Source organism: Leptodactylus fuscus, chromosome 6 (assembly GCF_031893055.1).
Source record: "Leptodactylus fuscus isolate aLepFus1 chromosome 6, aLepFus1.hap2, whole genome shotgun sequence".
NCBI lineage: Eukaryota > Metazoa > Chordata > Amphibia > Anura > Leptodactylidae > Leptodactylus > Leptodactylus fuscus.
Window position 1 is genome coordinate 30,576,481 of NC_134270.1, and position 22,833 is coordinate 30,599,313.

Here is a 22,833-nt window from a genome sequence, read left to right on the forward strand (position 1 = left end):
CATTTGCCTCCACTGTGTATTAACTCAGTAGTATTAGCGCCTAATGGGGACAATGCAGCCATTAGAGTTTTCCTATTTTAGATCACAGTGGGAATCCATTTTATGTTGATATTTTCCTTTTTAAATGAGGTTCCCCCCTAATGTAATTTGTAGCTATATTATACAGTAGGCGTCTCTATTTAGTGATTTATTTCAATTGCTTTTGCATCTTGTATAAGGCACCTGTTCCGAATTAGCATTCAATTTCCAGGCATTTGTTTTTAATTTAGAACGGCTGCTTTAAAATTCTCCTCACCAGACCAGGTGCAAATGAAATGGCACCGTAAAGGCACATGGATTTTCACGACGGAGGTCAGTAAATGGAAGCACACCTGCTCACCGCAAGCAAAGCAGCCCAAGATGGGAATAGTGAGCCGGCTGCTCTGTCAAATGTTATAGCGTCTTCTGCAAATCAAAGGAATCCAGAATCTAACACAAGACTTTTTTCTTCTGAAAGAGCAGGTTGACACGTCAGGACTTTCTGTCAACCACCCGGGGAAGCAATGTTTTGTACATGTTCTAGGCCATTATAAAAGAGAAGATGGTCTCTCTGTGTTCTTATTTAGGGGTCATTTTATACACAGTGGAAGACTAGATCACATATCAAAGTGTTTGCAGGCTCAACAAGATGTTAGCTGTACATCTGAAGACTGACATCTGTAATCAAACATCTCCTTCGCAAAGATATCTATATTTACATTGTACTAAAAATACCTTTTCTTTCAGAAAAACTAGATCATTAGATAACGCTACTGCTTTGATAGGAATGGCCAAGAATGCACATATAGCATGGATAACCCTTGGGCAGCTGTAGTGGCTACAGATAAGGTGGATCTCTGATGAGGATAGTGCACGTCTTCTTTCCCATGGCCAGTGTGGAACTGTACATAGTCTTACAAATTATCATATTGAAAGCAAATAGGAGAAAATGAACCAACCTGAGTGTCACATTGCAAATTCTACTTAAAAGGGTAAGGAAAGGGACAGGGGATGGGAATAAACAATCAGATCATTGTCTTGTCCCAGGATTAGTAAGCTCATAAAGATAACTAATGGCTATATGGGGGTCCAGTAGACGTCATAGAGTGGGATCCCAATGAGTAGTGCATTATAATATGACCTTTTTGGGTGGATTCTCACGGCCCACGGGCCCTGCGTATAGTCCAGGAAACCTCAAATCTCTTCCATCTTTATCAAGTATATGTCACTTAGAATTGGACTACAGTGACGGTATTTTACATGTATCTATAAATACACACATGACTGCAAATAGTCTTCCCATAAGCAAGGGGGCCACATCATAGTGTGGGTGGGTCATACCTACTACTGGCATGGCAAGGGAACCTGCTGCCCTGTCAAAGTGAAGCCCCTCTCTTGTCGCCTGGGACCATTAGATACAAGATTGCCTTAAGTTATTTTCATCTGATCCCTGTGTATTGGGTAGAATTCTGGGTGCAAGCAATTTAATAACCCAACGTAAGTGGCCCCTCACCTTAGTCTGGTGGGGACCACAATCCTCAAACAGCTCTGGGCCCATGGTAGTCTTAATCTGCCTCCCATCAATGAGCCAGAAGAGGTAACTAATAAAATAATCCCACTACAATTGTCCTGGCATATACAGGTACTGCATAATGGAGCATTCATTTCATATGCTAAATTTCCACTGGAACTACTTCTATGGGGCAGATATATGGCCAACAGCTGATGGCCAAGGGTTTCTAGGGAATGAATTTGTGATGTTCTGTTTGCTGGGGCCAGAATCCCCGAACAGTCACCCAATGCAGGTGTGAATCCAGCCTTCCATGTTCAGGTTTCTCAGTCTACATATCAAACATGTAACATGTTCTTCCCCAGATACCAGACATTTATAGTTGATCCATACTTTTGACCCAATACTAGAAGATACAGTAATACATGTGAAATACAGTATGGCTGAAAAACATTGACCGAACACTACACAAAACTTAAAAAATCAATACCGACACAATGCAGAACCAAGTATGGAGCTAAATTGGGCACAACAATCTCTATGTCTACATTTATCTCTGGATTTAAACTGTATGTCAATATGATCACATGAATGAGGCCCTAAGCCCAGTGTGACCTTCCATTTAATATGATACTATAATAACGGCTCGGCAATATATAATAATAGTTGTCATTTCATCCTATTGGGACGGATAGATGAAGAATATCGTATACGAAAAAACATTTCTGCAACCCTCAGCAACCAGTTGTTTCTCAAAAGCGCAATAGACAGCAACTGTGGTGAGTTGCCATAGATGACATAATTTTTTCATCACGTTTTCATCAATGTCCTCTGCTTTGTCCCTAGTAATTATGTCCTGGTAATTGGAGTAGCGCATTAACAATCATTACCTCCAACGCTATCCATTGTGTAATGTCACCTGCTATGACACCGAGTCAGGAGTTCACGAAATCTCCACTGATGCATTCCTCATTTACATGTCCACCAACATGCCGTCTGAAACTTCTTCTAATGACTGTGCCAGCCTTATGGGAGCCTCCGATAAATAAATCTGTCTCATTTTCATATTTTTAACCTTCTAAGAAGGAAGGAATAGAAAGAATTCCTTTAGTGTTGGAGACCCTGGGTAGCACACAAGATGATATAACAAATTCCAGCCAATCTCCCATGCTGTCAGCCTTTGAGCCAGAAACAGAAGGCTTGACAATCCGCCGTGACGGCCTCATTAATTAGGAATAATGCTGCTTTTATAAACAAACAAGGTGGATGCCGAGAAAACTTCTCTCTTCTTGGGCAAAACATTGATTTATGAAATGGCAGCTTGCGGGCCCCTCCCAACTTGGGCAGAGCATTAATAGCTCTTGTCATCCCACCACCGGCCCAGTAATTAATCCCTCCTGAAGTACTGCTGAGAAATGTCAGAACAGCCAGACAGAATTTAATTATCTTAATATTCCACTTATTTATATTTTTTGCCGTAACCTGGCCTTGCCGCGACTTAAACTCCGCCACTCTTTTATTCACCCTCTGGAAATGATCTATTAAAAATCAGCCTCACGGGGATGGCATCCATTTTCTTGCCGCAGACAATAGCTATGTGAATCCATTGTATTACAGAGATTGAATTAAAGCTGCTAAAAAATTTACCAGCACAGACCGTAACAATCTCATTTTCGAGACAGTTTTGTCTTACATCATAAAGCAAAAATATAATGAAAAAATATGGTCCTTAATTTTGCCCCATCTCTACCCCATCTCTAGTACTACAGTTTTGGAAGTGATAGAAGAAAGTGACAGGGGTTGAGGCTGCAGTAATGTGGACAACAGGGGTATTTAGGCTACATGCATATGACTGTGTGCCAGGTCCGTGGTTGAATGGCAAGGATCTCACGTGGATGATATCCATATATATCCATATACCGACTGTGTGCCTATCCATATACTGCTCATGTCTCCATGGACCCATTAATTTACTTCACTGAGCTTGAGCAGCAAAACAGACAGGAATAGCACCGGTCCTGAATTTGACCCCAGGCTCACTAACTCATACACAGCCATTTGTATAGTGGGTCAGTGTGCTATCCATGAAAAACGCAGCCAGTGCACTGACAAGGTGCATAGTCATGAGGCCTTATAGTGTATTCCTAGGATATGTCATTAACAGGGCTGCCCCATTAAAGTCAGTGATCACCTAGTGATTCCTAAGTATTAGTGCACTTGTATGACTGGTAACTTATTCACTGTTATGGACCTACCATGACTGCGATCTCTAGCAGCCTCAGCAACCCTGCAGGACAAAATTGTTTCTATAATTTAAAGCTCTGTAAAGCCCCATTTACACGGCTGTAATTTGTGGGTCTGTAATTGTCCGCACTCGTGGATCCGCACAGTATTAAGGTTAAATTGACATGTTGGCACTTTGCAATAATTTAGTTGGTTTTGGGTTACAGTATGGGCACTCGTCTCTAAAAGGTTCACTATCACTTCTATAGAAATTTATGGAGTTCCGATCACGCATGAACACTTTCATTTCCTTCACATGGATTAGGAATGGAAGAATTTCAGTCCCCTATTCTACTGATCGCTGGGAGACTCAGCAGTCAGACCTCCTGCAATGTGACACGTATAGCCTGTCCTGTGGATAGGGGATAATTGTCTTTAATTGGATATTCCCTTTAATGCCTGTGGTTGGTCCCCATGGCTCATTAATAAAGGCCAAATTTACCAAATACTAGTTGCAATGCTTCACAGCAGGATGCAGAAAGGACCCACTGGTAAATGGTGGAGGATGCGAAGGTGCAAAATTCTCAAAACTACAACTCACGAGGGGGTGAATGCCTAGTATCCCAAGTGCACACAGGAAGGCTTCTATAAGGTGCCAGTCACATGACAATCTGATATGCACTTTGCTAGTTTATAGCTAATAGTGACACCCATACTATTAGATCAGGGGGGCTACTAGTACCACCACTCCAAAGAATTAGCTAAAGGGGTTAACCTGTTTTTAATATTGATGGCTTAATATCACTGGTGCAGTACCTGCACTTAACACTAGAGTTTGTATGGCGAGTAAGCAGCCTGGGTACCAATGACCTGTGGGGGTCCCAGGTGTGGAACCCCAGTGGATCTAATATTGGAAGATACTTTGGCCAAATAGAAATAACAACTAGTTATTAAGAGGTCAGAACCATATAGAATTATAGCATCAAATTAGCGCCACTCTTGTTCACAGGCTGCATCTGGAATTACAGCTACTTACTAGTCAAGTAAATATGGCTGAGCTGCTCTACCAAACTCCTTTAGAATGAAGAAAATATCTAGAGTCGATTCTAAGTCTATTACCAGGCTCTTAGCATTGTCTTCTCTCTAAGTTTCAGCAGAAATATAACTTAGATCACAATACTTATATCATCTTATTTTAGCACTCATTTTTATATCCCGCCAGACTCAGCTTGACACCTGTCCTTCCACAAGCGTCACATGTTTGTTATCCTTGACCCCACAGGCTTGCTATCTCTAGATGCAGAGAATGTGACAAATTTCCTCTGGGATTCTGTCAGAACTCATGTTCTGAATCCGTGCCGCTTGTACTTTCTAGAACTTTTGCCAGCTAAACTTTGTTCTCTGTTGTCAGACTTCTTTTTCTCCCCACCAGCCCTTTTCAGTCTTAAAACACCGTGTCTGAGCCCTAGCTGGAAACTGACATAGAAAAATCCGTACCAATTACACATCCTTGATCCCTCCCGATGAAGCTTCTGCAGCAGAAATAAAATAATGAAATAAAGTAAAAAGTACAGGGAAAAAATTCTATTATTTTAAAAAAATTCTTTGTAGTGCGGACTTCTAAAAAGCCTTATTAGTCCCGGGGAACACTATACCTTTACGGGGGGTGATAGCTTTCATGGAAGCCGCATGAAAGCGTTCCTATACATGCTATAATACATACTCTTTCTATGCCTCAAAAAGGCTTCTAGCTTTGAAAAAAAAGATGATTTGAATCCTTCAGTAGCTTTCTTATCTCTTTGCTGCCCTTGCAAAATGAAAGCGCTCAATGCCTTTCCTTTCTGACGGCTTCTAGATTACTTGCAGAGAATTCACATTTTAAATCGCCGGTTTCTTAAATAGACACATGTTAAACTAGAGCATTGCTTCTGCTCATGCTAGAGATAAATGGCGCCGGATGCTCCCTTAATGTTAGTGACTGGAGGATTTATTGCATGAGCGGCCACATGGTCTATGTAGTGCATAACATCCATTTTGTCGATGGCCCACAAAGGAGATTTAAAGAAAATTGTTTTGGGTATTTGCTGTTTTATCAAGATTTGACTTTACAGTTTAGCTATGAAGCCTATTTATATTATATATTTAAAGCGGCTTTCTGAGACCACCGCCGATAAGCTAAATGTTCCCTTCAGTGTTTATCCAAATACAGTGCTCTAGATATGGTTGTGGCTGTCCAAGGTACTACAACGTCGTGCCATTCGCTTCAGTAAGACTAAAGCCGGTGGCACACAACCGGGTGCTAATTGGTGGCCATGAATTAATTGCCCACCAATGAATAGGAGCCGCTGAAGTATGGCCAAAAAATTGGGCAGGAATAGGACCTGTTCCATATTTTGCAGCCCGGACTGTCAGTCCGCACATGTGACTGTGTAATTCAAAGTCATGTCTACAGGTCCATAGGAATGACCATTTATATGGTCGTCTTCAAGGAGGCTTAGGCTGCGTTCACACAAAGGAGGTGGAAAGCGGTAGTGAAAAACATCCATTTTTCACGGTCACTTTGTATCCGAGTGACATCTGTTTTCACGGATCCCCCATATATTTCAGTGTATGATGGTACCATGAAAATGGTCAAAAATAGGACGTGGCCTATATTTTGACGGTCCATGATGTCAAAATAATAGTCATGTGAATAGCCCCTATTCTCTGAGAAAGAAGGTAATGCTACCGAGTGACATTGTAAAAAAAAAGCAGACATCACACGGCTATTATTCACCATCGTGTGCATGCTGCTAATGTTTTTTTTTGACTGGCCAAATCCACACCTTTTCATTACCATGAAAATCACACGAAAAAACCCATATCATTGCCATGTTGTGATGTGGACATGAAAAATGCCAATCACACCCATTTTTTCTGACGTGACTGTAACAAAAAGTTCCTGTGTTACATATAGTATGACCGCAAGCCTAGGAATATTCTGCCAGTCCCGGTCCAACTCTTTTGGGATGTCACCTGTGTGTTTTTGGAAAGTTGTCAAATATTCCATTATACAGTCTATAGTTTGGTGATGGGTTTATATGAGGAGAGCGGAGCCCAATAATTATTGTCAGCGAATTACTGATAACTTTTCCATCAGATTACAGGCTGCCGTATGTGGAGGTTTCTCAGCTTCACAGATCATTCTAATTTTTTCTGAGCTGTACATTACAATACAATACTTTTATTGCTGGCTGACTGATCATGACAGGCTTGTAGAGCACTTATGTCCCTAAATGCACTGAAAAGGGAGGTGAGTATAATAAAAAAATTATTATTATTATGTTCTAATCTGATTCTTATAAATCTATTAAAAGCAGATCTGTCAGTCTAATATGCCGTCACACCATAACTACAGGACCATGGTACTAGTAGCCAATATAACACACAAAATGCTGTGCTATGTGACTACTAAGGGCAGGTTCACACCTGCGCCCAGTCTCCGCTTTCAGGTTTCCGTCTTCTGCCAATTTTGTTGAACGTAGAATATCTGTATCATGAAAAATGTAGAGTTCCTTGACATTAGTATGTGCCATTTTGTGGGTTTTTGTTTATAGTGTCTTGGACTCGCACTACAGGCTTATATCACCTTTGTGATGTCTGGTGAAATTAGATGCTTAGATACAGTCATTCAGATACTACTTTTACCATTGTATCACATTGTGCTATGGTCAGTTGATGCACGTCACGACCATCGCATAAAAGCCCCATTGGGTTACACAAGTGTAAGAGACTGCGCATCTTCACTTACCATATAGCACAGGCTTTACGGTAAAATATGTCACATAGACTCCTTGTTAACAGCGGTACATGGTACAGTTCTATAGCGTTGCATCATTTTTCTTGCTACATCATTTTCTATTGATTTGTTTGGTTGGTTTGTATGGATTTAGCTACAGAAACCATCTCAAGGAGGTTTAATTAAGCATAACAGGAAAGAGAAATCACTCCCAACCGTGGCTTACATGTGCGGCTAGGAGGGGGAGACCGCTCAGTCCTCAGGAGGCACATGAGATTAGACTGATCTTCCAAAGTACAGTCGCTGACAGATCAGTTTAGCGAGCAATGCCAAGACCATCAAGACATTAAAATAATCCCAATATGTGCTTGTCTACACACAAATACCCACAGTGTGTGCTGCTTGTAAAGTGGAAAGGTCCAATATTTCTAGAATAATATGACTTTTTTGTTGCATGGCTTTAAACTGGTAGACCCACAATAATAGGATGCCAAAACTGGGACCATGCAATGCCTTTCCCTGCACCACCAAGATCATGCCTAAAGCACCCACTGCAGGGGAATTTCCTGCAACTGTAAACCTTCTATTTTTCTGGGCTCTTTTTTTCAAGGGGCAGCTATGTCAATGGTCATAAACTTATATACTAATATATTACAAAGTAGAACAATAGTTTTTTGGTGTCTTGTATTTGTTCAAGAGTGACAACTAATATGACTACACTTTGTTGTCACTGTATAGTCATGGCATATAGTAAAGGAAATGTATCACAAAGTCATGTTTTAATGTTAACCACTTCAATGCTGGGCTATTTTCTCTGGTTCAGGACCGGACACATTGTCATTATGCAAATCATTTTTGTGTCTTTTTTCGGTAATAAATAGGGGTTCATTTTTTAAGTGGCGACATATGACACTGTGTGCCTATGGGATACAGTCTGAAATCCTATGTAAATCCTATGTAAAGCTTTCGGGACTGCTCAGGTCCCTTTATCAGGCTGGTATAACACAATATCTGATGGCAAGCACATTTCTACAGGAATACAGTGTTGGATGCACAATTGATGGAAAGCAGTGTTTATTTGCTTGTACTGCTTTCAATTAATTGTGCATCAAACACTGTATTCCTTTATAAATGTGCTTGCCATCAGATATTGTGTTATACCAGCCTGATGAAGGGACCTAAGCAGTCTCGAAAGCTTGCAATCTGTCACCATTTTTTGTTAGCCATTAAAAAAGGTATCAACTACTGAGGACTCTCAGTCTTTACATTTCATATCCACTGGCTAATACACAGATAAAATTTTTCTTATCTCAAATCCTAAACTCTTTGAAACACACCACATAACATTTCCAATATATTCATGACTTTTCTATTGGTTGTGACCATAGTTTGGGCACCGCAGAGACAAACATTCTTGTATTATTGTATACATTAATATACTCCAGAGTTAATTGACCCGCTATTAATTATGATCTGTATAATGACCCATGTAATGGATTTTAATAAGAAAACACATAGTACGTGAGCAGCTTGTGTTGTGTAAACTATCGAAATGGTCCTTTTACATATTGATGAAATGTACAATTAGCTTATATCATTGCTTTTAATTTCACAATGTTATTGAAGGGTCGTATAATAGTATCAGAGAAAGAATACGACTACTTATGTACAAGATCTGGGAACTCCACTAGCTCTGTGTTTGTTTCTTTATCATGACTACTTACTCATTCTATTCTGTTATATATACCGGGTATTCATTGAACATACTGGATGTTGTGTCAGAGTTTGAATTTATTTTGATTCCAGAAACATACAATTCTTGGAGAGGTGACCCAACATATTTCTATAGACCATTCTGTAAAGTTAATTTTAGCAACCAGTGCCAGGCAGCTGCTACCCAGGCAAATAAAATCATGTTGTGCATGGAAAAGACATAGACACACAACATGGAACATTGTTATAGTGGGGAAAGCTCCAGAAGTAGGCTGCATAATATTCCATGGTATAGTCATAGTTTGGTTCACACATATGGCGACTTATCTGAAAAAGTCATACGAAACAAGAGGTAAACCTTAACTTGAATGATTTTTGTTTTTATGTACACACTAATGCTGCAATTTTCCCATGAGAAAAATCTCAGCAATTTACAGTGGACGGGATTCATGTGAATCCTAGGCCCACTTTGCATTTAAAACCACAGTGTGGAGACACCGGTGGCTTTCCCATAGATATAATTGTAACCGAAAGTCCGTGGAGGAAAACTCCATGAACTTTCTGTTCAAAGCCCTGCAGGAAGAACCGCTGTCTCTCGTTCCGTGGGGCCTTAGCCTAAGGATGCTCACACCATATTCACTGCCATAATATGAATAGTGCTTAACCTATGAAAAGTATTGAATACGACCACCAAATCACCTAAACTGCCAAAGTAAGCATACACATTGGACAAGATCTTTCAAGGATAGAAATGAAAAGTTGATGCGCTGCCCATTTTTCACCCAAATCCTAACACTCATTTTTCTAAGGTCCTTCAGAAAGTGAAGTAGTAACGTCTGGGTTGGTGATAAATCTCCGCCAGTTCCAAGCATGACAATAAAGGTCGTGTTAAAGGAAATCCAAATTTTCAAAACACCAATTTGGGAAATAAACATGATATAGTTTATAAACTTGTTACCAGTTTCCACGATAATATTTGAGTAAATATTTCAAGTTTTGATGCATTTCATTCCCTCCAAGGGGACCACTACAAAGCCCCCGCTGCTAAATCTTGCTCCCCGCCAGCCTCTCACATTTCCAGTTTAGCTGAATCATCTCTGTTTACCTTCTTCTATAGCAAAGTCTTAGCCCTTGCACTTCCTTCTCTTCTGGTTCACCGCTGGCAATGTGCTCATTGATTCTCCTCTCTAATGCATTAGTAATGCATTTTACATTGACCTTCACATGAGTTGACAGTAAAAGTAGACACAGGTGGAAAACGAGCTACCTGCGGATTCCTAAATCCCCTCATAGACTGCCGTAATTTGTAAATTAATGCCGGCTAACCTCTCGCTTCCTCTCGATTTTTTTTTTTTTTAGGTGAAAAGGGCAGTATTACAATTCAGTATGTGCATTGAGTACCCTTTGACTGTAAATATAGTAATACAGAAGCCTATTATAGACCCTGTACTTTTTAATCACTTTGTTTCCTTTTGGTCTTTTTTTGAATATTTTTTTACAGCTCGGTATCTGGTAAGTGTTTTCACCTGTGGACCAATCACGTACCTCCTGATTTACACCACACAGCTCCGGCCAATTATTGCTGTTTTTCCCATGAATATTCCGTAATTACAATTGATCCCTTTAGAACTTGCCATTTAGTCATATTGAATTAAGCATCCGTCAGTATAGATCTTTCACATGGGCATTTAAGAAAATGCAATTCTGGAGTATTTAAAGACAAATCAGCTATGTCTTTATCTAAAGAGGGCAATTGCATAATTGGTTTCCAGAGGTATCAACAGTTCCTTTTTTTTTGTGCACCAGTTTTCACGAGAGTTTGTGAAAAGCCAATAAAGGTATGGATAATGAAGCCATATCCAGCCTAAAATTTTGAAAGAAATACAGCATTTATCTATCCTTTTATCTAATTAGTATATCATTAAAGAGATCTTTTACCACCTCTACCAACTCCAATTCTCTGCATCAGTAGGTGCGCTCTAATTCTGGTGCAGTTGACATTTTTTTCTCTATCCCCTACCTTGAACAATTAATGCCATTCATTTAGAGCCTAATCAATTTATCAGGCGTCAAAACTAACTTCACTGATTGCTCAGGAATGGTGAGGGCTAGAGAGAATATTTCAACTGTGCTGAAATTAGTGGAGCCAAGATTGTAGTTAGTGGAGGTTAGAGATGGGCGAGCCTCTCGAGGTTTATTTTGTTTCAGGTTTGGGTGGTTCTGACCAAGATTGGTTTTGGGTCAAACAAGTTCAGTATGAACCACATCTTCTATTGACTTAGAACATAGTGTAGAACACTATCAGGTCTCCTAGGAACCTATCTATAAGTCATAGTGAAGAACTCTGTCAGGGCTCCTGGGAACCTATCTATAAAACATAGTGTAGAACACTGTCAGGGCTCCTAGGAACCTATCTATAAAACATAGTGAAGAACTCTGTCAGGGCTCCTGGGAACCTATCTATAAAACATAGTGTAGAACACTATCAGGGCTCCTAGGAACCTATCTATAAGTCATAGTGAAGAACACTGTCAGGGCTCCTGGGAACCTATCTATAAAACATAGTGTAGAACACTGTCAGGGCTCCTAGGAACCTATCTATAAAACATAGTGTAGAACACTATCAGGTCTCCTAGGAACCTATCTATAAAACATAGTGTAGAACACTGTCAGGACTCCAGGGGACCTATCTATAAAACATAGTGTAGAACACTGTCAGGGCTCTTAGGAACCTATCTATAAGTCAGTGAAGAACACTGTCAGGGCTCCTGGGAACCTATCTATAAGTCAGTGAAGAACACTGTCAGGGCTCCTGGGAACCTATCTATAACACATAGTGTGGTACACTCTCAGGGCTCCTAGGAACATATCTATAAATATAGTGCAGAATACTGTCAGGGCTCCTAGGAACCCATCTATAAAACATAGTGTATAATACTGTCAGGGCCCCCAGGAACCTATCTATAAAACATAGTGTAGAATACTGTCAGGGCTCCTGGGAACCTATCTATAACACATAGTGTAGTACACTCTCAGGGCTTCTAGGAACCTATCTATAAACATAGTGCAGAATACTGTCAGGACTCCTAGGAACCTATCTATAAAACATAGTGTAGAACACTGTCAGGTTTCCTAGGAACCTACCTGTAAAACATAGTGTAGAACACTGTCAGGTCTCCTAGGAACATATCTATCCAATTTTTAGCTCTCAGGAAAATAAAGCTGAAGTTATGTCAGAGTGAAAGTAACATTGTATTCTGGGGTCTCTTCATACATGACATCACAGACGAGTACTAGACACTGCAAAGAGGTCCAAAAGAACCCACCACCCCTGGGACTTCAACTGAACAATTTGTCATGAACTGGATTTGACCATAATATTCCAAAGTGGACCCATATCAAGTGAGCTTATGAAAGGTCCTTTTTAAGTTGGCCACATATTGTGGCAGGGCTAGCCACCCCTCTAATATATATTGGCGGGCTTCAACTTTCCAAGAATAAAATTTTCCTCTCTAGTGGGATGTAATGGGGTAACTATGCATTGATATCTAACCCTGTAACAGGCCTCGCAACATGACTAAGGATATTATCCGAACAAGAATTTTCTTTCTAAGAAGAAAAGATCCATCTGCAGACACCTATTCGGGAGTTTTTGCCCCTGGTCTTTACAGAACTAGGAACTGGTGATCCGGCTGAGAGTGGGAACTGCATATAAATCTCCAAAAGTATTCAGTATGTTTTTAGAAAGTGTACACCACATGTTCTTTCATGTATACAATGGAACCCTACTGTGGCTTACTGGAACGTGACATTACATTGATAAAGATTATTTTTGGGAATTGCTATTTACTCTATTTTGTAAAATAATCTATAAAAAAAATGTGACGCTTTTATGTCTTATCACCATCACAAGGGGGCTTATGCTCCAGTGTGACAAATATTTACTAAGGAAACTTCAACCAGCGCTTTGTTGGATGCGATTGTCCAATGCTTGTCATACCGGTGACTTGTGTAGTGTTTCATTGCTTAGAAGCTGATAATGTATCTCTCTCCCATAGCTCTTAGCAGCCACTGTAGAGGATTTGCTGCTGGCACTGTTGCCTGTGAGGCGTAAGAACAGTATTTGATGTTGGCTTGGGTACTTTTCCATGTTCTTAAAATAAGACTTTTGCATTTTGTTCCAGCTTGTTTTATCCTGGAATCAGAGAACAGGTTCTTTCACGTGCTCCTAATCCTCAACCTCTGAGCTCTCCGTACTTTTCTTTGTCCCAGTTTCCCTGTTGGAGGTGCTTATGAATTGGCAGAAGTGGCTGCGTGAGTGTTGCTGGAGTATAATTGTAAAGCACTCGTGAATTGGAAAGTGCCATATAACATAGTACTGTAATTACAAAGATGTCACAAAGGAATATTGACTATGTATCAAAGACACCTCGTGTCAGCTGTTATTCACTTCCACATGTTTCTTCTTTATCTCTCCTCTGCCATTTAAGGCTAATGCAAAACAGCATTTTGGTTTTGGATTGACAGGCGCGAAGGGCTCGAAAACAAAGTAATATAATGTGGTTGTTAACTGGAGTGTGTTCCTTAAATAGATCGCTGCTTTCCATCACTCTGTGTGTATATCTATCATTCAGGTTGGTGTACGGCGGACACACATGACAAGTGTGGTGGGGCCTTTGGGAAATTACAAAATTATTATTTGCAATAACATATCTAGAAGGCTGAATTGAAAAGATAAAGTGCCGTAGCAAAAGCCGAATTAGTTACTGTTTCACACTGGACTACCTGGGATAGGATGACTTTCCATACAATTTTCTACGCTCTAGTTTGCTAATGCTGTAGGGCCTATGAAGAGCTAGTCAAGGCGCAGATACTCACTAGTCATGAAAATATAGTACGCCTGTGCTGCCTGGTCGTCCTCTATGATACATATGCCCTAGCATCCCTTCTATAAGGGTATTATGACCTTCATCCATGTTCATCCCTCCTCCTTTGGACACATTAACATCTTGTATTGGAAAAAGAAAAATGTTACCACCCTGACCTCGTAACCCCTTTACATCTTACAAGTCCCATAGGATGACTGGATAGTATTTGGAATCCTGGAAAAAAGTAACACTGGTGAACAAAGAGGATTTAGAAATTTTCAAGTAAAACTGTCAACGTATATTACACATGTATTGATCTTTCCAGTGAGTAATTTTATGATTTTACATTTCAATAGTTTCTTAAAATTTTCAAAAGGGGAGAAGAGTAAAAGAGACGTCAATTCTATCAATTCAACATATACATTCATACACATAGCAGAACATCATAAAAGTACATAGGTGGTAATAAAGGTTTTGTAAAACTGGCAGTACGGTAGGGGATGGAGTCCTTTTCTGTGTTGTGAGGAAGAGGGACAAGTGGGGGAGTGGGTAAAGGAGGAGAAGGCAGTGAGTGGATATTTTGCTGTAAATTGTTCAAATTGAGAGGACGCTCTTGGAGGTCAAATCTACGAGGTGACCTATGTTTGAGATCATTGAGGAAAGGCCGTGTATGAAGGCCTGGAATGGAAGTCTGTATTGCCTGTCCAGGTCAGAAGTAAGTAAGAATTATTACAGAAGAATTTTAATTGTCCGTGCATGTCTGATACTAGGTTCATAATAGTGTTCGGGGTCTTGGGCGGAAACCCAGTTGGCCCCATTATAGACTATAGGGTCTTCAGGTTTCTGTGGGTTCCGTTTTTGGGGCCTCCAAGTGACACTGAAGTACAGAAACCCTAACGCTAGTGTGAACCTAGCGTGACTGCGATACATGTCTTAATGATCCCCGTATATAGCTAATACTAATAATAAATGACTAGAACATGTCCGTGCTATTTACCTACAGAGCTTTCCAAAGTTTATTGCTTGATATATTCATGAATGTTTTTATAATTGGAGTCTTAAAAATTTTCACCTTTACTGTAATTACAATTGAAATGAATAAATCTTATCTGCAGTTTTTGTCCTATTAATATAAACATTAATTATACCATATTTTTTATAAAGCTGCAGTGGATGGTCCAGGTAAGAGTCAGTGTATTTTACTTCAATGCATCATTTAGATCTCGTATTGTAAATGAACCATAATGCATGTAAGCTGTTGGCATGATATACTTTCTAAGCTTGCGTTTTGGAAGATATATTTGCAGGAGACAACCTGTGAGGACATTAGTATAACAAAACCTTAGACCAGTGTTCGGTGGTCTGTACTTATGCATGCAATCCTTATCAATAGTATGCCATGATTGAAAGCTTTAGACATATTGATGCAACTGCACTTTGTAGTAAATGTGGAGTAGAGAACGGTGCATGCCATATATACCTTGTATATAGCTTGAATCTTTCACTTTTACTCTTCATGTCTTGTAGATGATAGTTTTATAAAGGTAGATATGCTTCTTGCACAACATTCACTAAGCCCACGTTCACATCAGGGTTTGGATTCCGTCCGGGGGAGTCCACATGAGGACCCCCACCAAATGGAATACCAAACGCAAGTGCGAATGCTGGTGCAGTAAAAGCACACAGACCCCATAGACTATTATGGGGTCCGTGTGCTTACCACCAGATCTCCGCAGTCAAGAAAGTAGTTCCCAATCTACTTTCCTGTCCACATGATTCGTGTGGGTGGTGCGCAGCAAGCACACGGATCCCATTATAGTCTATGGGGTCCGTGTGCTTGCACAGCACTTGCAATTGCATTTGTATTCCGTTCGGGGGGTCTCCATGCGGACTCTCCCCAGATGGAATTCAAAAGCAGATGTGAACCAAGTCTTAACTCAGAAGCTGTTACCTGGTTTACACTGAAGGATTTGATGAGTGTTAACTTTTGCTCATTTACAACTTACGCTAGGTTCACACTAGCGTTTGGGTTTCCATCCTTTGGGTCCACAGGGGCACCCGAAAGACAAAAACCTTGTCCACTTTAAAAGCACTTACATGTGGAAACCCGTGGACTCCATAGACTATAATGGGGTTTGTTGGGTTGCTGACGATTTTTTACTGAGACCAGCAGAAAGAAAAGTCCTCCTTGCAGATCTTTTCTCTCAACCGATTTAAGCAGATTCTGTGTCTGAGGCACCAACTCTAATGTGAATACAGTGTTATATGTACTATGTATACTATGTGAATTTTGTTGTGTGCAGCATTATTTAATAGGTGATTCTCCTCTGATTCTGACACAGTTGGATTTTTTTTGTCCAGTCCTCACCATTCCTGAGCAATCAGTCATGTTAGTTTTGGTGCCTTATATTACAGTTTAGTCTCTGTACTGTCAAGAGGGCGTGTCTGGAAGAGCAGACAAGGGGTGTGATTCTGAGCTCTGACACTGGCTGCCTCTGATTTGAGCTCTGAATCACACACCCCTGTCTGACACAACCCACCTGACATTAACAGAGATTAAATAGCACATCAGGCACCAAAACTAACAGCACTGATTGCTCGGGAATGGTGAGGGCTAGAGAAAAAATTCCAACTGTGCTGGAATCAGTGGAGCAGCAGCTATTAGGTACTAAGAAGTTAAATAGGTGGAGATGGTCATATGACCTTGCGCATCGATGGATGTAGTTCGCTGATCACCTAAGACTAATTAAACTTTTTCTGTTGTAAAAAAAATTCTGATTATTAAATGTTGAAGTTTTTTATACTCTGAGGTGTTATCTTGTGCTGACTTACTGTACAGCAACATGTGAAGAGCGTAATATAAAGTTGGCAGAGCTTTAGTACAACGTGCCTCAAAATGCCGAAGGGGAGAATCGGTTGGTTTATTTAGTTAATTAAAGCTACATGAAGCACAAAATAAATGGATGCCTCACGTACACTGCAACATGGACGCTGTTTTAATTAGCATCAGCCTGTTGCTGAAAAGCAATAAGTCATGAAGAGTTAAAGACACCCACTGTTTATGGCCTACCCTGTTGGGATGGTGTTTGGCATTAATTAAACTAATTCTTGGCTGGTAAGGTGAATTGGAATGATACTAGCGAGCCTATACATCTTTGTCATTATGTCCTCTCCCTAAATCCCCAGATAACAGAAGTATCCTCTAGCCTAGGAGATGCGTATCGATAGCAAAGTTTCAATTATGAAGGGAGGAGGAATTGGAGGTTCAAGATATTGAGATGCCAAAATTAAGGATAACGGATCATCACATGCTTTATTTATCTCTATCATATTTTTGAAATATACTTTAACATGTCAGTTCCTTTCTGCTGTCCTGAAATAGATTATGATATCACAGAGAAAAACTGAGCTATGTGATATATAAGTTTATATGATTTAGAGTAGGTTATATGCCATGATAGGACTCCCAAGGAAGACTAAGGCTAGAATCGCATCTACGCTCGATAACCGTTTGTAGATTCCATCCCCCATTCTCCTTGAAAAATGTGGAGAGAAAAGTCCTGCTTGGGGTCCGCGGGTTTCCTCAAGGGTAACCACTTTTTCAGTGGATTGGTTTTCCATTTTTTGGGTCCCCAAGTAGACTTGAACACGAACAGAAACAGACCAATGGATGTGGAAAGAACTGCGCTTGCTCCAAATTCCATAAATTCAACACGATCTTTATTATAATTCCTAATACACGACGCAGCGGGCTGCGTTTCGGGGCTTCCCCTTTGTCAAGTGTATTACCACTGTACACACTTATCCTCACAAATTGATGACTAACCGAGTGGGCTGTAAGCGTTAGCAGTGGCCGGGCGTGAAGAAGCAGAATAGCATGCTTTCGTTCTGAAGGTGCTTTAAATCAGTGAGAAGCGCGCGAAAATCCTGCGCATGCGTACTGACGGCTGTTGTGGAATCTATACATACATCTTAGGAGGACTAAGAGAGTAGTCAACAAACTGAGGTCATACCAGGAGATGCCAAAACGAGAATCAGTGTAGAGTCAGTCCATGAAGTCACAAGCAAATCCAAGTTCTTTGTGACTCGTTTTGGCATCTCCTGGTATGACCTCAGTTTGTTGACTACTCTCTTAGTCCTCCTAAGATGTATGTATAGATTCCACAACAGCCGTCAGTACGCATGCGCAGGATTTTCGCGCGCTTCTCACTGATTTAAAGCACCTTCAGAACGAAAGCATGCTATTCTGCTTCTTCACGCCCGGCCACTGCTAACGCTTACAGCCCACTCGGTTAGTCATCAATTTGTGAGGATAAGTGTGTACAGTGGTAATACACTTGACAAAGGGGAAGCCCCGAAACGCAGCCCGCTGCGTCGTGTATTAGGAATTATAATAAAGATCGTGTTGAATTTATGGAATTTGGAGCAAGCGCAGTTCTTTCCACATCCATTGGTCTGTTTCTGTTCGTGTTCATTTCACCTCCTGGAGGTATTGGATGTTACTACTGCTGCTGACAAGCTCCTATGTGCAAAGACACTCCTCTAATGAGAATCTAATCCTGGGGGTCTGCTCGGTGAATCTTCCCAAGTAGACTTGAAGAACAGAAACCCCAAGGCAGGTGTGAACCTAGCGTAAGAGAGTCCTGCTTTAGGCTGAGGCCCCACGTTGCGGAAATGCAGCTTTTTTTGTTGCAGATTTTGCTGCGTTTTTTTGAAGCCAAAGCCAAGAATTGGCTACAAAAGGAATGGGAAAAATATGGGGAGTTCTTATACTTGTTCCTTTTGCTCAATCTACTCTTGGTTATGGCTCAAAAAAACGCAGTAAAATCTGCAACAAAAAAAGCTGCATTTACGCAACGTGGGGCCTCAGCCTAAGCCAAGCACACAGGCAGATTAACAGCTGCTCCTGAAATAGTGTGTGTAGTGAGAAGGTTGTCAATCAGCTTTTTATTATATTATATTGTGTTAGATTGTTGTTTTTAAGAATGTAAAGGCTTAGGGATTATGAGCATAGGTTATGGCATTAAATGGGATTTTCCTACCAATTTTATATTAAAAACTATACATTTATAAGTACATTAATTAATACATGTTTTAATGCAACAATCTTTAGTTTGTGGGGAAGCAAACAGTGAGACTAAGGCTAAGTATTTGGTCAGGATTTTGAGGCCGTATCTGCCTCAAAATCCTGACCAAAATAATGTCTCCCATTGAAATCAATGGGAGACGGTCAGTTCTTTTTTCCAGGAGCCGTTTGTTCTGGTTCCAGGAAAAAAGAAGCGACATGCTCATTCTTTAGGTGGAGTTGCCTCACAAATCCGTCTGAAGACACACCCTTTTCCCAACTAGGCCCATTCATTAGGTCTAATCCGGAGAGGAGTGCGCGATTGGATGCCAGTCCACTGCACTGCACCAGCATCCAGTCGCGGCTACCCGTATTTTGGACCAGAACCTGAGGCGGCCTAAGAATACCTCTAACATCCTCTCCCAGAATTCCCTTGTGTACAGAGCATGTTCCCAAGCTCTGCGTCTACTACAGCTTTTAATGCTGCAGAACTTATCCCCAGAATTAAATAGTAGCAATTTTTTGGATTGGATTGAAGTGAAATTTTTTTTCGTGTGTTTGGTTTATTTATTTATTTTTTTATTGTTGAGCTTTTGCTAAATTAAATATATTCTTGATTAAAATCTAAATAAAATAAAGCAGTAGACTTTGTTTTGTTCTGGTTTATTTCCACCCTTATAATTCAGTCTTGTGTAAGCAGTGAAGGCAGACCCAGGGCACAACAGGTACAAATTGCTGTTTTCCCATTGATGATAGCGCTCACTAGTAAATATTCTCTCTGCTCTATACGCTGCCAGTTCTGCTTCAGCGACAGTCACTCTGCCTGAAAAAGACATGTGTCTGCACGCATTCTGATATCTTCATCTGGGGCACCAAAGACTTGTGGCTTTATGATAAATTAAGATATCCAACCCGGCTTATGGTGGCATTACACCTCCTGATGCGGGCTGACGTGACATTGGGGGAGAGTCAAGGAGGCCGTATATACATTAGATGGTTGTCTCAACCTATGGAAATTGGCGGTTTCAGCCAAAAGTAATGTATATGGCCAGCTTTATAGTACATAGGCGCGCTTACGAGCGCTTGCAGATACACTCTATGTAATGGATCCTTTACACGCACCATTCTTGTTAATCTTAGTCGATGTCAATGACTCAATATATAAATATTTCTTAAAAGATAGCAGTCACGTGTTCCATCTCTTATAAAAGAGTGCTATAGGGTCTATTTACATGTATATGTAGATTCAGTGGTTACAGATGCTTTAGATACAGTTTTCTGTCATTGCCATCGCCAATATCCCTCTTGTTTACTTGGTTACCACAATAGGACTATGTTTCGGTGCTTCACAATACAAGTCAGAAAAAATGTACTATTGGGGGGGGGGGTTTCCACCAACCAGCAATGACGCTGAGCTATAAGGGGCCGGCCCCTCCGACAATGTAGTGATATCGGTAGCCAAAATTATTTCTACAATGGAGAAACGGGAAGTGCACTAAATTTGGCACACGTCAGCTTTGCTACACTATATGGAGCAATGTTCTTGAATCTTTTCAAGCGAAGTACTCCCTAGTGAGAAAACATCCCAACTAGGTACCTCCAAAGTAGTGATCGGTTATAACCAAAAGCAGACAGGGCTATTTGTTCTTCTTATAGTGGCCATACTGAGTTACTGCAGCTCAGCCATTCGCTGGGATAGGAGTTGAGCACAGTCACTACAGCTATCTGCTTCCAGCTCTGTTCTCTGTATAGCAGCTGGTTGTTGGGGGTCCCAGTTGTCGGACCCCCATTGATCTGATATTGATGACCTATTCTTGGGTTAGGTCATTAATATCACTTGTCTGGAAAATGCCTTTAAGCAAAGTCTCCTCAAATAATTATAGAATGGACTCTGTATTCTGTACACGGTATGTAATAAAGAAATGTCAGAGTCTTGTTGAGATGATACAGAATGTATTATAGTCTATAGTAGCGTTGTTTGGGACAGATATAGAATGGTTATTTTCCAGCTTCCTTAATATTAAGTTATTATATTATTGTTATTGTTTGCTACAACATTTTGCTTTGTGATTTTACCTACCCAACAATTTTCTTGTTCTTTGTTGTTCTTCTTTCTACTAGAATTTCATTCTTTCTCCAAGCACCAGCAGCAGTCTGGTACTGCCAGAGAATGGATGCTGCCTTCTTAGGCAAGGGATCATAAACGCTGTTATCTCAGTGCTTGTAATGTGCCCTGTCACTCGCCCTCCCCTCTTCCAACCTTCTTATCCTGAGCAGGCAGAGGCAAGCAGTTAGAAATTGATTTTATTTTAGCAGCTAGAGCGGAGCATTGATCCATTCACAGCTTTAATCCATCCTGTTCATGGCCCCGGGCCGTTGAGTCTTTTCCTGCTGGCCCTAAAAGAACTAAACCAGAGACAGAGGGGGTCACGGACACAAAGCTTCATGTTACTCTATGACTGCCCGAGAGGGGAGATAGAATGGAAGGATCATGTGGGGGCACGAAGTTTAGGTTCGGGATGAGTGTTTAATTCTTCATGAAATTGGTTCAGATCGGAGACTCTCTGAGGTTCGGCTGTCAGACTATGGCATTTAAATTATTAAAGAGCACAACTGCATTTTCCTCCTTCTTGTTCTCATAAATGTCTCTACCTGAAAGTTGCTTGAAGAATTTGAAGACCTAAGAAAGTGTATTATAATACATGGCAGCTATTCCTATTCTTACTGTGTGCCTTGTTGAATTGGTAAAGTCAAGGTGTTCCGGCTGTGTGCTTGTAGAGCAGCGGTAGCTTTCATGTCTACATCTGACAATAAGATAAGACAAGTTCATTGGATCTCTTCCTAGTCTACTATGCTGCAGCTCTAGAATGATACAAGACCGATTGTTCAGACATCATTGCTCTACTTGGGCACTGTAACCCTCACTTGAATATGGTAAATATCTACCCCCACCAGAAGCATGCATTACAGTAGTTAAGTGTGGCAGTCACGTCTGGTGATGGTCTGAATGACAAAACATTTAACGCTAGGTTCACAGCTCCGTTGGGGTTTCCGTTCCTCAGGTCCACTTAGGGAAGCAAAAACCAGAAACCCAATCTGCTTATAAAATGGTTACCCGCTGACCCCATAGACTATAATGAAGTTCACCAGGTTTCCTTCCTGCTTGAAGAACTTTTCTCTCCACATTTTGTAAGTGGAATGGAGGATGGAATTCTCAGGTGTGAACCTAGCCTCACTCATAACTGATGTGTAGAGTTCTTTTTCACTACACTTTAAAGGAGTTTTCTAGGCAAAATAATCTTTTTTGAAAAAGGTCTGTTAGGCTATTAATGGGTTACTAAGTACACCCATATAGCTCTAGCAGTGTTTGGAGTGATATTGGGTGTCTCTGGGAGATCATGGCATCTTGTGCATTTGTTTACATGGTGTTGCTTCCTGCTGTGTAGCTTTCTGTGTGGGTTCCACACTACCTCTCTCTCACTGCCCCCTCCTCTCTTACTCCATTACACCTCCTCCCTGTCTCACTAGCTATCCTGCCCACTACTAGCCCTTCCCAACTAACTCAGTCCACCCCCCTACCACATCATATTTATGTGTTTTCCTCTTTAGACTGGCTACTCCTTTTCTTTCACTGTCCTTGACTGTGCACAGGCTGTAG

The 22,833-nt window shown here is 40.7% G+C and overlaps 1 protein-coding gene across 2 annotated transcripts in view; it reads left to right on the forward strand.

Moving 5' to 3' along the window:
* The window catches only part of AGRN (agrin), a 428,413-nt gene that overhangs the window by 175,846 nt on the left and 229,734 nt on the right, over positions 1-22,833 (forward strand). The window contains exon 5 of one of the 2 annotated variants that reach the window (XM_075279649.1): positions 15,275-15,292. The exons of the other annotated variant lie outside the window; for it this stretch is intronic. Within the exon in view, the coding sequence (XP_075135750.1) occupies positions 15,275-15,292 (18 nt within the window). The remainder of the gene's footprint in view (positions 1-15,274; positions 15,293-22,833) is intronic. 2 annotated transcript variants of the gene reach the window in all.